The following is a 14,075-nucleotide window of genomic DNA, read 5'->3' as shown; positions in this document are numbered from 1 at the left end:
CAGATGGCAGCTGTTTTGTTGATTTCTGATACCTACTGAAATGTGCGACTTTCCATTTGAATGCAAGGGTAAATGGTTAGGGTTAGGGTGAGGGCCAGGCTCTATCATTTCACAATGCTGGAGTGATTTCAACAAAGACAGAAAAACATGAAAACGTTGTTTTTCATGAAACCAGTTTGTGGCAGAGACTGCTGCTGTACAGGGTGCATAATATTCTTGATCTGAATGCATTGCCTTGCTATCAGGATGACTCTGCTTTGTTTGTGCCAGAGGAAACCCTCCTTACCACTGAGAGTTACTGCAGCTCTGTCAAAGTGAAAAAGTGTGGTTGAACTTTGTCTAGTGTGGACTCTTTTAAAGTAAATTTGAGTTTAACACTGTTCACTGTACGACTCCTTAGTAGCTACTCAGTTCTTAAAGTGTACTTTAAATACGTTTTACTTTAACTTGAGTAGATTTATAGACCAGTACTCTTACTTTAGTTAATCTTAACCGGAGTCACTTTTTTCCACCTGTGCTGGCCGGGCTGTGGACACACCTGATATATAAAAATGTCCCTGATGTGTGGTGTGACTGCAACAGAGCACAGCATGCCTACTAATCTATCAAACTAAACACACAAACACACACACACACACACACACACACACACAATTTAATTGGTTCTGGTTAAAAATAATGATGCTGAGAAAACTGTTAAGATGAATTCCCTTAAAATGTTTCCACAAGTCAAATTCAAACATGGAGCTTTATGGATCATTCTGAGGAAGAGGGAAATAAACATGATGTTGTTTATTCTAGTGTAAAACGGTCATTCACTCCGTTTGGAGGAATCTGATTGGCTGAGCCGACAGAGGGTCATCCACACTGTGTGTTTATGAATCAGTGTGTTTGTGTTGTTACAGGGAAAAAAGTGTGTCTGAGAAAAGAGAAGCAGCTGACAGGAAGACAGGGTCAAACATAGAGAGAGAGAGAAAGAGGAAGGGTTGAAGTGTGTGTCTGAGAAAGAGAGAGAGAGAGAGAGAGAGAGAGGATACAGTCTACACACTTGCATCCTACACTTAACATGAAGTAGAGGGACTTCTGCATGAGCAGGGTTCATGAAGATGCATCTTCATTTCTCTCTCTGACCGCTGAGACTGAAGCAGCCGACCTCTGCTGAGATATCAGCCCCACATCTGCAGGTAAGAAATCACAGCACATCTCTGGAAATCGAGTTCTTTGCTGCTAAATGACTTTAGAATTATCAGACACATAATGTGGAAAATGATTATTTTGCTCATTTAACACTATCAGGTCCTTCTCTAAAGTTTGATCAAGTTTGCAGTTTTCTCTTATTTGATGAAGTTTCATGTTCATTCAGTTAAGTGATTAATAAATTCTTATTTTATCCATAAACTGAAAGGAAAAGAGAAATATCAATGTAATTGAGGGGCTTTTTCGGGACATTTTCAAATGCAAGTTTTACTTTGACTTGTGTAAATTTTGTTGGAAGAACTGTACATTTAGTACATTTTAAAAAGCATCAGATACTGAGTAAAAAGAATGTGAGGCTGGCCTTTTGTTTGACTTTGACCAAAGAATGATCTCACAAAACATCCCAGAACAGTTGCTGCATTTGACTGAATCACAGAGGCACGGCTTTACCTGAACAACCTGGTTGGAGATTCAGACTCTACCTATGTATCGCCACTGAGGAAAAAAATCATACAAGGTTAAAAAATAAAACTAATACAATTATCAAAGCAGTGCAGCAGGTCTTCAGACAGTTGTCTCTGAGCCTCTGATGTCTTTTCTTAACTTCTGACAGAATCAAAAACTCTGAGCACAGAGGTGATGTTAGGAAGAAGGGAAACGTCCCACAGTGAGAGGGGTCAAATGTGAGCTGGAGCGTTGCCTTGATGAAGAATGAAACCAATTTTTCCAAACTATTGGTCTCTTTGGGTCAGTGTATTCTCAGGCGGATCCATTTCCTGGTTGAAAGCAAACTCAAAAATTGGGAGAAACTCTGGTTGTTTTGCATTTTTTCTTTTTCGACAAAAAATGGGGGAAAAGGAAAAATGAGCTGTTTTCTCATTTTTCCATTTTGGCCAAAGAAACGGAAAAACTAACTAACTAAAAACTAACTTTGCTATATACAGGGTATCAAAATAATGCCAATATTAAAACTTCTGGTGATTTAATTGACTACATTAATTTTAGGAAGGAAAAAAAATGAATATGAATAAATAATCCTGGTATCCATCCATGCACACAGCAGGAGTCATTTTATTTATCAGTGTGTGTTAATACTAAATATGTGAATAAATAAATGCATCAATAATAAGAGCAAAAAACAAACAAATATTGATATAAATGCTTTTAATATGAAATTTCCCAATGGGTCACATGATTTCCGTTTCCTCAAGTATTTAATCAAAACAAGAAAATAAAACAATGGAATTGAAAACAAAAAAAGTTGGACCTCTTTCTATTTATTTATTTATTTATTTGGTTAGTTGTTTTTTTTTTTTTCCTTTTTGGTGACAAAATGAAAAATGGCCTGTTTTTCAAGTTTTTTGCAATTTTTGATTTTTTTTATCAAAAATGAAAAAAAATAAAGTAAAAATAAAAATGAGAAATGGCTTGTTTTTCAGTTATTTTGTCAATAATGACAAAAAGAGAATTGAAAAAATAAGAATAAAAAAAGAAATGGTTTGTTTTTCTCTCTTTAAAAAAAAAAAAATTTTGTCAATGATGAAAAATAGAGAAAACGGCTATTTTTTTCCATTTTTTTGCCAAAACTAAAAACCTGAATAGCAAGAGTTTTTCTCAGTTTTGTAAGTTTGGTTTCAAACAGGAAATGGATCTGCCAGAAAATAATCTGACCTCTTTGTTCGACCCTTCTGGAACCCACTCCTCCAAAATGACCCTCTCATGTCGAGGACAAAATCTTTCCTTTATCAGTGAGACCATTTCTGCTTTCATTTTTATTCTAAGTCATCAACAATTTCCAATGATTTGTTCAGTTTGCTGAATGTTTTCTGAAGTTTCTGGCGTGTAGAACATTTATGGTCAAACATCCGTTCTGTCTACATAAAATCTTTTGTGCCATTCAAACAAATGTGGTGTTATTAACAGGACAAACTGACATTTCTCTCATTTATGAGTGAGGGAAAGAGAGAGAAGCAGCTATTTGCTGTTCAAACATATTTTAAACTCTCTCTCTCTCAAAAAAAAAAAAAATAAAAAATGTTTGGCCTCCAGTATTTTATTGTTATCTCCTTAATACTTTATAGTTCCCACTTTATTAAACATTTTATTGCAGGCTGCTGATGTTATTTTATGATATTTGCTCTATAATAAATATGAACTATTATAATTCTTAGATAAAGATAATTAGAAATAAAGGCCTGACTCCAATAATAAGCCTCCTCCATAAAACAGCCTGGTACCCTCTGTAATTCTGTAAATGAAGGCCCCGGTTATTATTTGAGGATTTACACACTGTAAACAGAGTTTCTAAAAGCCTTCTCCTTGGAAGGAGTTTTCAAAAGGTGTAAAAAAACAAGTTTTCTTTAGTAAAAATCACAAAAAAAACTGACAAAAGCAACTGCTGCTTATCAGCTGATCCAAATAAGTGTTTAAATAAGAGAGAATGAGGGAGAATGTCATGTGTTTGGAGGAGATTACCTTTAAAAATGGAGGAGGAAAACCTCAGACCATCCCGCCCTAGTTGTGAACCAGGCCTTAGCTGCAGAGAACAATTGTTGCCCCACAGCTGACCTTTAAACGCTCCCACACAATATTGTAGTATTACTCACAGCTCCATGTCATCATAATCATTAAACTCAGATCTGGGCAACACAGCAGTTTTGACTTCAAGTTATCATGACAACTGATACAGCCATGCTCAAAAAAAAAAAACAAAAAAAAAACAGGAGTAATGACGAGGACAGCCATACATTTATCTTTTCAATGTTGTTCCTCTCTTTGTTTTCTCTCTTTCTGCATCTGCCTCTTTACCTCCGTCTCTTTTTAATGCATTTCCCTCTTCTCTTTCTGCATCCCCCCTCTTCTTTCTTGAACATCCCCTTTCTTTCTACATCTCCTTTATCTCATTTTCTTCCTGCATCTTCCTCCTCTGTTTCCTGTATCTCCCTCTTCCCTACTGCATCGTCCTTTTCTCTCTTCCGGCATCTCCCTCCCTTTCCAACGCTGACACAGCTTTGGCAGATGATTGTTCAGCATGAGTCTGGTTCATCTCCAGGTTTCTGCCTGTGAAAGAGAACTATTTTTCTTGCAATTGAAACTTTGCTTCGTGTTGCTTCCTGCAGAACTCATGGTGTACAAACACGAGGCATTTCTTTTTTCTTTTCGAAAATGCCTTAAGATATTTTTAGTTATGAGTTGGCACAACAGAGAGAAATATTGATTTATTGGTCGATCGCATTCTTGTCATATCACTTGTGGACACGGTGGTATTTTAGGACAGAACTGAGGACACAGAGATGCAAACCCAGACACCTTGACCCACTTTCAGACACTGATGTAGAGTGACTCAGGTCTGACTGGTCTACTGGCACAGTTTCCAAACTGCTTTTATTTAGAGTCATGTGAAGATTCAGGCTCATGATCAGAAACCTTTACTGCTTTTAAACCATGTGACTGTTTATTCTCTCTGGTGAAGCTTTGTAAAGTTTTTTTCTGCACGATTTTGTGACACTTGGGAGTTTTAAGTGTGAAATGAAAAGAGGAAATAACTCAAAACTAAACTGCATTTATGTCAACAATGCTTCAAAATTAGAGAAGGTGTTTGGTGAAGGTGTCTGAACAAAGGTCTGTTCAAACACCGTCAGAGGAAGAGAAAACGAGAAGGAAACAGGCATTTCTGTAGTTTTACAAGCTGTAATATAGAAGTTAACCATTTAAACCACAGACATGTTGGATTTTTTCCCAGTGTTTGACCTGTTTAGTAGAGTAAGAACATGTTAGTAAGTCTTTCTGGTGAATTCAACACATTTAGGTAAATAATGATGGCCTTTTTGTTTTTCAGCCAATACAAGAGACACAAATGAAGCCCTTTAATCTCAGTTCTTGACTTTTATGGGCAGATTTTGCAACATGATGACAAAGAACATCTTACACATGTCTGACATTTGCTACTGCTGACTAGCAGAGATGAGTGAGTGGGTTACAGACAGATGGGTTCCTCCAGAGTTGAGATGAAGCCATTGCAGAAGTGGAGAGTCCTTCAAGAGTCCACTAGAGTCTGGCTGCATGAGTCTCATAAACACTGACACTACAGGGACAAAAGGATTCAGCCGCCTGACATCATATTACTGTAATGGCATTTTATTAATGTATATACTAGAATATGGAGCTGACCTGATTTTGCAGCAATAGGAGCCTTTTAGTCCAGTCTTTATAGTCCTTTATGTGTGCACTGAGGCACAGTCATTAGAACAGAAAAGAGTCTTCCTCAAACTGTTGCCACAAAGTTGGAAGCATTGCATCGTCCAGAATGTGTTGGTATGCTGAAGCGTTAAGATTGGCCTTCACTAAAGATAAGGGGCCTAGCTCTAACCCTGAAAACCAGCCCCATACCCTTATCCCTCCTCCACCAAACATCAGTTGGCACGGTGCAGTCAGGTTCAGGAGCTCAGCCTTGCAAACTCATTCCATGAAGCTCCCGTCCTACAATGTTTGTGTTTACATTAATGCCAGTGGAAGTTCAGAAGTCTTCAGCTACAGAATCAGCAGAATGTTGGCGACTTTACCCACCATGCACCCTGATTCCTCTCTGTGATTATAGGTGGTCTTCTGTTTTGTGGCTGAGTTGCTGTTGTTCCTGAATGCTTCCACTTTCTAGTATTCACTTACAGCTGACTATTGAATATCCAGCAGGGATGGAATTTCTTGAACCGTGGATGCAAAGCTTGCATCCCTTACAACCATGCTTAAAGTCCCTGAGCTCTTCAGAACAACCCATTTTGTATCACAAATGTTTGCAATTACAGACTGCATGGCAGTGATTGATGTTATACACCTGTGGCAACGGGTCTGATTGAAACACCTGAATTCAATTATTAACAGATGTGGCCAAATAATTTTGTCCATAGAGTACAGGGCTGGGTAACTTTGTTTAGCAAAGGGACCAGATAAATTCTGTTTTTGCTGCCATATTTTTATAAATTGTCAGATACTCCCAATTGGACAATTATTATAACTTAAAACTTAAAAAGCACAAACATGTAGCTTTCATTAAATTGTTTGTACCAACATGTATGTTTTTAAGCTCAAATGCAAATAGAAATGCATAATTAATGGGTTTAGCACATAGAGAAAAACATATTGTAGTAATCCAGTAATCCAGTAATAATTAGAGACTCAACTTTTTTCCAAAAGTACCAGATAATGAATCTGCTGCTTTTGTCACGTACTGCGTCTACTGTGTCTATTTCAGTCACCTACAGAGGAAATGCTGGCAGCTAAAGCTGCATGCAAACTCTAAACTTTGCACAGATAAATCAATGGCTTCTTTTTACAAAGCATTGCTTATTTTTTGTGCCTTTAGTCGGTGGAAATGGATTTGTAACAAATTCTGTTAATGATAGGGATAAAAAATGTTGGTAACATAATAGGCCTTACTTTTACATTATTCTCTGATTTGAGTTCATGCTATCATTCAAGAAAAAGCTTCTACTTGTCTTTTTATAAGTTTTAAATTCCAAAAGTTAACCAATAAAAGTCCCAAATTTCTTGAATTAGTCACCTATGTTTACTGTGTGTTATCAATAAAACAATCTTTGAGTTTCAATTTCTGATCTGTTTTTTTGTTTTTTTGTTTTTTTTGTATTTAAAGTCCTATAACTGTTTTAAAGTTCAAGTAGCATTATTGCAGCAGACATATTCAAAAAGCCCAGGTTGTAGCCAAATTTGTCAAAAAATGGCTAGGGTTCAGAGGTTTAAAATCCATCCTAGACATCTTTGCAATATATAATGTGATAGACACTAAAAAAGTCATGCACCTTGCATGTTTTTTTTGTTTCTGTGGATTGACATTCTACATTGCCACTCTCCTTGCAAAACTTCTTTGGGAAAAAATCAAACTTGAATCAAAATGAATCATTTTAATGCATGATTAGTTTCTATCAAGATTATCTATTCTCAAAATACTTCATGCTTTCCTTCAAATAAATAAAATTATGTTGCTTTATCATGAAATAAAGGTGTTCACATGTGAAAAAAATCTGCTTTTGGTCGTTTCAGATTTACCAGATCTCTGTCAAAAGGGTGACTGGACTTGATTGAGGTTTTGGAAGACATTTAGCCTCTCCACCAAAAGGCTTCTTCACTTCTACTGTGACGGGCCAAAGCTGGGATTTACTGCCTCTGTTGACCTGGTTTCACCTGAAGGTGTGTCTTCCTGGGCCTCTTCTGGTTCACAATGAGTGAAAGTGGTGTCTGTGATCCAGCGTGAAAGTTTAGAATGCAGTAAGGAATCCAAGGCTGCGTTGAACGTAGGGATAAAAAGTGTTTTAGTCCGCCGCCTCTCTTTAAGGATGGCTTTTCCAGCTAGACATAGGTGGCCTCCATGACACCTCTCTCAAACCAGCGATCTTCTCTGGATGGTATCCTGACAACATCAGTCTTCAAGAACCTCAATCAAGTCCACCTTCTGACAAAGATTTGGATAACCACGACCAGGGTGAATTTGAACCGACACAGATGTTATGGATTTAGAGACACGGTGATGATAAATTGGAGAGTTCTGCCATTAGACATGTTGATCATTTCCCCAAAATATCAATGAAATATTTTTTCCTGTTCCAGCACGTATGCATTCTGTATTCTAGAGAGAAACTCTGGTCTCTCAAGAGTAAAACTGCTTTACCTCGTTTGGAAAGTCATGAGAGATTTAAACTTCTAGCTCTGACTCTCATCTTTCACATAAGGTGTTGTTATTCCTCCGCTGTTGTCAGCAGCTGTTAAAAGCAGTAACATGAGATTTTCTCATGTTCTTGTTCTGCAGACACACAATGTCTCCTAACGCCTCCCTCCACATCACTGAGACTCCCCACAGCGACCAGATGACGACTGTGGACATCGACTCCATCATGGACAACGTCTCCATCGTCCTCTACACGCTGACCGTCGTGCTCGGCATCACCGGGAACTCCATCGTCATCTGGGTGGCTGGGTTCAAGCTCAAGGTGGATCAACAGTTGACGATAATTTTTATAAATCCTTTCTGAACTTAAATGTGATGTCAACCAATGATTACCTTTATTTATTATTGATTATTCATGCCACTTTTAGACCGCTCTACATTGCAGTTTCGGCCCATTTTTGCCCCTGAAAACCAAATTTTGCCATTTTAAATCTATTTTTGGTACTACGCAAACTCTTACAATACTGATTTTGCCACCTTTTTGTAACTTTTAACCTATTTTTGTCACGTCTTGCCTTCTTTACACAATTTTTTTTATTCTAATCATTTTAACTCATTTCTTGCCACCTTTAACTGCTTTTTACCATTTTTGCTGCCCATTTTTACCCTTTTTTCCTTTCTTAGCCCATTTTTGCTGCTGTTATCTATTTTTTCTCTTTGAACCAATTGTTGCCACTTTTTGTTACAATGTTACAATGTTACAATGTCATTTAGCAGACGCTTTTCTCCAAAGCGACGTACATTTGAGAGCAAGAACAACACAAGCAATGATCTAGACAAGAAGAAACAACATCAGTAAGTGCCATCAAGTGCTTCAGGTTCAATTGGACGCAAGTGCTGCCGTGTAGAGTTTAAGGCAGAGTACCTAAAATATACGTTGTTTATGTAGTTTTTTTTTGTTTTGTTGTTTTTTTTTGTTGTTTTTTTTTTTTTTTTTTTTTTTTTGTATTAGACAGCAACAATGAATCAAGGAAAATGTGGGATCACTAATCGCCATTCATTAGACTTCACAACAACTATTTACCAAGTACCAAGTGCTGGATCATTCCCAAAGAGCTGGGCAAAGAAATCCCAGGAGTAGACTTTTTGTCTTCCAAAAGCTGTTGCAAATTTGATCCCATTTTGTCTCTTTTTACTAATTTTTGCAAACTTTTTAACCCCTTTTCACCATTTTTCTCACCCAGTTGTCTTTCTTAGCCTATTTTTGCTTAAGTTATCTGCCTTTTCTTTACTTTTAACAAATTTTTTGCTGCTTTATACCTTCCTGAGAGCATCGTTGTCACTTTTATCTCTCCTTTAACTGATTTTGGCCACTTTTGAACCACTTTTCACCATTATCCTGTCAATTTTTACCACTTTTGCCTTTGTTAGCCTATTTTTGCAGCTGTTATCCATTTCGTTTGCTCTTCTTATCCATTCTTGCCACTTTTTGCCTTCCTTAAAACAATTTTTGCCAGTCATCCTATTTTTTTTGTCTCTTTTAACTAATTTTGCCTCTTTTCAACCACTGTTTATCATTTTTCCTGCCGATTTTTTCCCTGTTTTCCGTTCCTAGCCTATTTTTGACACTCTTATCCATTTTTGCCACTTTAAATTCATTTTGTCCCTCTCTTTTACACTTCTCACTACTTTTTCAGATGATTTTTGCCACTTTTAACCCTTTTTTCCCTCTCTTCGCAATTATTGAATTAATTTTTCCCTAAAGTTTTCCTGTTGATCAGCATAAGATGATCAACAGGATATTTTTCATATTAAAAGGCTTCTGACTGCATAAACCCTGAATATCACCTTTATGTCTTCTCCATCATCTTTATTTTCTCCTTGTCTCCTTCCTCCTCAGGCTAAGGTCACCAACGTGTGGCTGGTTAACTTGGCGATAGCCGACCTGATCTTCTGCTTCACACGAGTCTTCTCCCTCATAAAGAAGCTCTTCTTCGACCACTGGCCCTTTGGCGTCTTCCTCTGCAAGTTCAACGGCTTCTTCAAGTACGCCAACATGTTCTGCTCTGTCTTCCTGTTGGCTGTCATCAGTCTGGATCGGGTGCTCTGTGTGTGGCGGCCCATCCTCACCAAGCAGCACCGCACCATGTGGGCCGCCAGGTTAGTGGCCGTCTGTGTATGGATCGCCGCCATCATCTTCAGCACGCCGTACTTCTTCTACCGTAAGGTGTACTTAGGGAAGAACAACCTGAGTAAGTGTTCTGTAGACTCAAAGGAGAAGGACGGCAACAGCGGCGCCAAACTGGCTCTCTACTCCATCCGCTTCCTGTGCGGCTTCATGTTGCCTTTTATGGTCATCCTCATCTGCTACATCCTGGCTGGTCTCGGCATCCGAAGAACCCGCCTGTCAGGGAAGTCCCGCCCCCTGCGTATATTAGCATCATTAGTGATTGCGTTCTTCTTGTGCTGGGCGCCGTACCACTGCCTCCTGCTGGTGAAAATGGTGGACAGTAAGAACCCCGTGGTGAAGATCTGGCACCCCATAGCGTCTGGCATCGCCTACTTCAACAGCTGTGTGAACCCGCTGCTGTACTTCTGCATGGGCGTGGACGTGAGGGGGCGCTTCAGGCAGAGTCTGTCCGGTGTGTACAGGAGAGCTCTGGCGGACGACATGGACGTACAGTCGACACAGTCAAACGAGCGCTCTTTGGACGACAGCATTGGGTCCAAACCCAGTCTGGCTGTGGGGAGGAGTCAGACGTCTGTGGCTAATTTCTGAACTGGGACTCATTTTTCATCAGTGAAAGGTGACATTTTTCATACTTAACCAGGAAAAACGTTTTTATTTGGGTTATCTAGAGCAAAATCCTCAGAAATGACTAGCACCTTCAAATTCCACATACTCTGTGTTTTGCTCCTATCCAAAGAACTGGATGTTTTCCTGAGATGATGCTGTTCTCTTCGTTATCATTCTGGGTTTTTTTTTTTTTGTTGTTGTTGTTTTTTCCACTGGTGAGAAACTTAGAAAGTTGAAAGCTTGATGTTTTCTAAAGAGGATGTGTTGTATCAAATAAAACCCTGTGGTTTTCCTTCTCAAAAGTTAACTTTTTTCCATCCATGGTGTCATGTGACCTCTGACTGACTGATGACCTGAGACACAAGACAGGGAGTTGATAGAGAAAAAGGCCAGGGTTTAAATTATGTTTAGACCCATTTTAGAAGTTGTTTCACAGACAGTCCATTTTTAGCTATGCTAGCTACGTAATTAACGTTACATAATAAGCCAATTGATTTAAGTTAGCCTTAGCAAACATAGCTAAAGCTAACTTAAGCTAAGCTAATGTAGATATACGCAGCCAACATAACTACTTAAGCTACAATTACTGCATTTGAGTTTTTTCATTAAGGGCAAGCTTTTTGCTGTAAGCAGACAATTACTCAGCTTTATTAAATGTTACATAATCAGGTTTTGCAGGTCAGATTTTTACCTTTTAACTTCTGGTTCCTAACCCTTACCCTAACCCTAATCCTAAATGGATTAATGGATCAATCCAATTTTATTTTTTAAAGTTTCAGCATGTATTTCTATTCTGAAATATACGGTGTCCCAAGAAACTGTGAGAGTGGGCGTCAGAGATGTATGGTCCACAGCCAGACCCCTCTCACTTTTTAAGCTAATATCTGCCAATACTGATAACTTGTCAATAAAATTGTGCATCCCTAGTAAGAACAATGGCTTAAGTTATCAGTGCAGGATCACTGAACAGACTTCTATGAATAAAAACCGTCAAAACTTACAGTTTAAGTTAATATTTCACTTTTTCTGCAGTCACCAGGTGAGGTAAACTTGCATCAGATTGAAGAGATGGAGAATTAAAATGCCCTGTACTGCTGTCCTAAGCTTTTTTTTTTTTTTTTCCCCTCCAGCACCCCACACTGGTGGTTTGATTGAAAGCTGTGAATCAGGATCCATTGCCATGTGCTTATTTTGACATTTTGAATTGATGCTTTGTATGTTTTGTTACTATCTGGGTTGATCTGCTTGACACGTAATCAAGCGTTTTAGCAATGCCCTCCCCTGAGAACAGACTGCTGTTGAATTATGAAGATTGATGAGAGAGAAAGCCATATACCCCACTGTGCTCTTTGCGTGCGGATTGGCATGTGGACAGAGTATGTGGAAATCAAAGGTCTGAGCTTCAGGAAATGTCGGGAAAGAGAATGGAGGAAAACGCGCACCCCGAGATTGTGGCATTGGATAGTTACGCAAAAGTAAGAGTGACTCCACAAACATGAAGTGAAAATGAGCCGTATTTTTATCCAGTTTTTGCAACTAAAGACACGGAAAGTGGCTTAAAAACAACACATCCTCTTTCATTTTCAATTCCTTTTAAACTCTTGGACCTGATCCGTACCTCCACAAATGCACGAAACAAAAAATAGAAATGAAAATGTAACAATAACAACAAATCAAATCTGGAAGCAGACGTGCCAACCCTGGACTTTTATCTGTTTATAGTGTCACTGAGAATGAACCGAAGAGACTGAAAAATGTTCACAAACTGGACTAGAAGGGTGTTAACTCACTGAGGAGCGGACTCATATTTTCCTGTGTGGGTGTGGGATGATAAAGTCTGATAAAACGAGGAACTGTGCTCACTGGGAAGGCAGAGGAAGGAGAGCTGCAGAGGGAAGTGAGAATATTAAAAGGAAAGAGTCTTCAGTCTTCACAGTCTGCTGTGCCTGGGTTGTAATGAAGGACACATGAACTGAAACTTTACACCCAACACTTGACACCATTTTAAATCATCTTAGTTTATATGCCATTTTTTTCCTTGTTTTAATGTCTGCAATTAACATTAGATGAAGGTAAGCCTGGATAATATAACAATATGTCAACTTTAAGTTATAATAATTAATTATTTAATAAAAGACAACCTTATGAGTAACTCTTATGAGTCTCACTGAGGTAGTGCACCTGAGATTTGAGGTCTTAACTGTGACATTGAAAATTAATTTAGACAAAATTTCAGAAGAAGAAAAAGTACATTTTTTGTGACTTTTTTTAAAACATATTTTTCCTCTTTTTAACCCTTTTTTATAGTTAGGGATTTTTTCCTTATTATTTAAATTACATAAATGCCTTTTTTCAGTTTTTTTTTTCACTTTATGTCAAAATTTTGTCCAAAATTATTTCAACTTTTGTTTTTATCACTGTTTACACTTTTAAAATTTCTATATTGCTGAATTGTAACTGGACTTGAGCTTTTAAAGTTAAAGCTTTGTTGTCACTGGACTTTCCAAACTGCTTTTTACACCCCAGATCACACTTAGCCAATCACACCTCCTCACTCAGCGTTGGTCAAGGCTGTTTTGGTGTCTATTAGTATCAGATTGAGAGATGTCTGACCCAACCACTAGCACAGTTTATTTTCATCTTTTTTCAGCTTTCAGAAAGCGGCGTCTGTGTCCTCAGCCAGACGAACATTTATGATGTTTGTGAAACATGCTCATAGGTAATGAAGGGACGCTGCTGTGCTGATAATCCTGCAGAATAAACATCAGCTCTCAGCAACCAGATCATAAACCAGAGCTCTGTCTGTTCTGTGCATTATTTACACTTCATTAAATAACATGCTTGTGTAATTTATCTCTTCATTATGAACTCTGTTATTGTACGTCTGCAGCTGTTGGATAAAGTGTCTGCTCACAGTGCTCAACTTTGGTTTAAAATGAACTGCAATGATGGATGATAAGGTTTCACTTACTGGCTGTAAATGTCAAGAATAAAATTATCCAACACACAATCTTACTTTGTAGATATTTATGCATATAAGACAACAGGTGTATTTTATTGTTGATTTTACGGTTAGATAATAAATTCACGTTGTGTAAAGAGTCAAGTGTTGGTCAAAAGTGAATTTTATTTGTTTTAATTGGTTTAAATGCAACCGTTCTTGTTCATATCCACATTGTCAGGATCAAATAACTGAGGAAAATAAACAATCTTAAAAATCTGTTAAGTTTTTCCATGTAAAAATTGTTTTCTTCTGATTTGTATTTAAAGAATAAGGCTGAACTTGAGGGTAAATATTGTGTTAAGATTCCCGGACTCTAAGAAAAGTTTTTAACTACAGCTTAACACATGTAAAAGATGAAATCACATGGCAAAGCCAGTGCCCCAGCTTTGGTTAATCTTAAT

General features: G+C 37.9%; 1 protein-coding gene across 2 annotated transcripts in view; it reads left to right on the top strand.

Annotated features, from left to right (window-relative positions):
* The first annotated feature begins 1,047 nt into the window (after nt 1-1,047).
* The window catches only part of LOC121523219 (C3a anaphylatoxin chemotactic receptor-like), a 34,878-nt gene continuing 21,850 nt past the window's right edge, over nt 1,048-14,075 (top strand). Inside the window, exons 1-4 of one of the 2 annotated variants that reach the window (XM_041808006.1) lie at nt 1,048-1,184; nt 7,252-7,398; nt 8,015-8,195; nt 9,774-13,668. In XM_041808006.1, the coding sequence (XP_041663940.1) occupies nt 8,022-8,195; nt 9,774-10,652 (1,053 nt within the window). In that variant the 5' untranslated portion in view covers nt 1,048-1,184; nt 7,252-7,398; nt 8,015-8,021 and the 3' untranslated portion in view covers nt 10,653-13,668. Of the gene's footprint in view, nt 1,185-7,251; nt 7,399-8,014; nt 8,196-9,773; nt 13,669-14,075 lie in introns of those variants that run through there. The other variant, XM_041808007.1, reaches the window with a different exon arrangement.

This window comes from Cheilinus undulatus, linkage group 16, assembly GCF_018320785.1.
Source record: "Cheilinus undulatus linkage group 16, ASM1832078v1, whole genome shotgun sequence".
In the NCBI taxonomy this organism is placed as follows: domain Eukaryota; kingdom Metazoa; phylum Chordata; class Actinopteri; order Labriformes; family Labridae; genus Cheilinus; species Cheilinus undulatus.
Note: the sequence above shows the minus strand (reverse complement) of the source record. Positions and strands in the feature narration are given on the sequence as shown.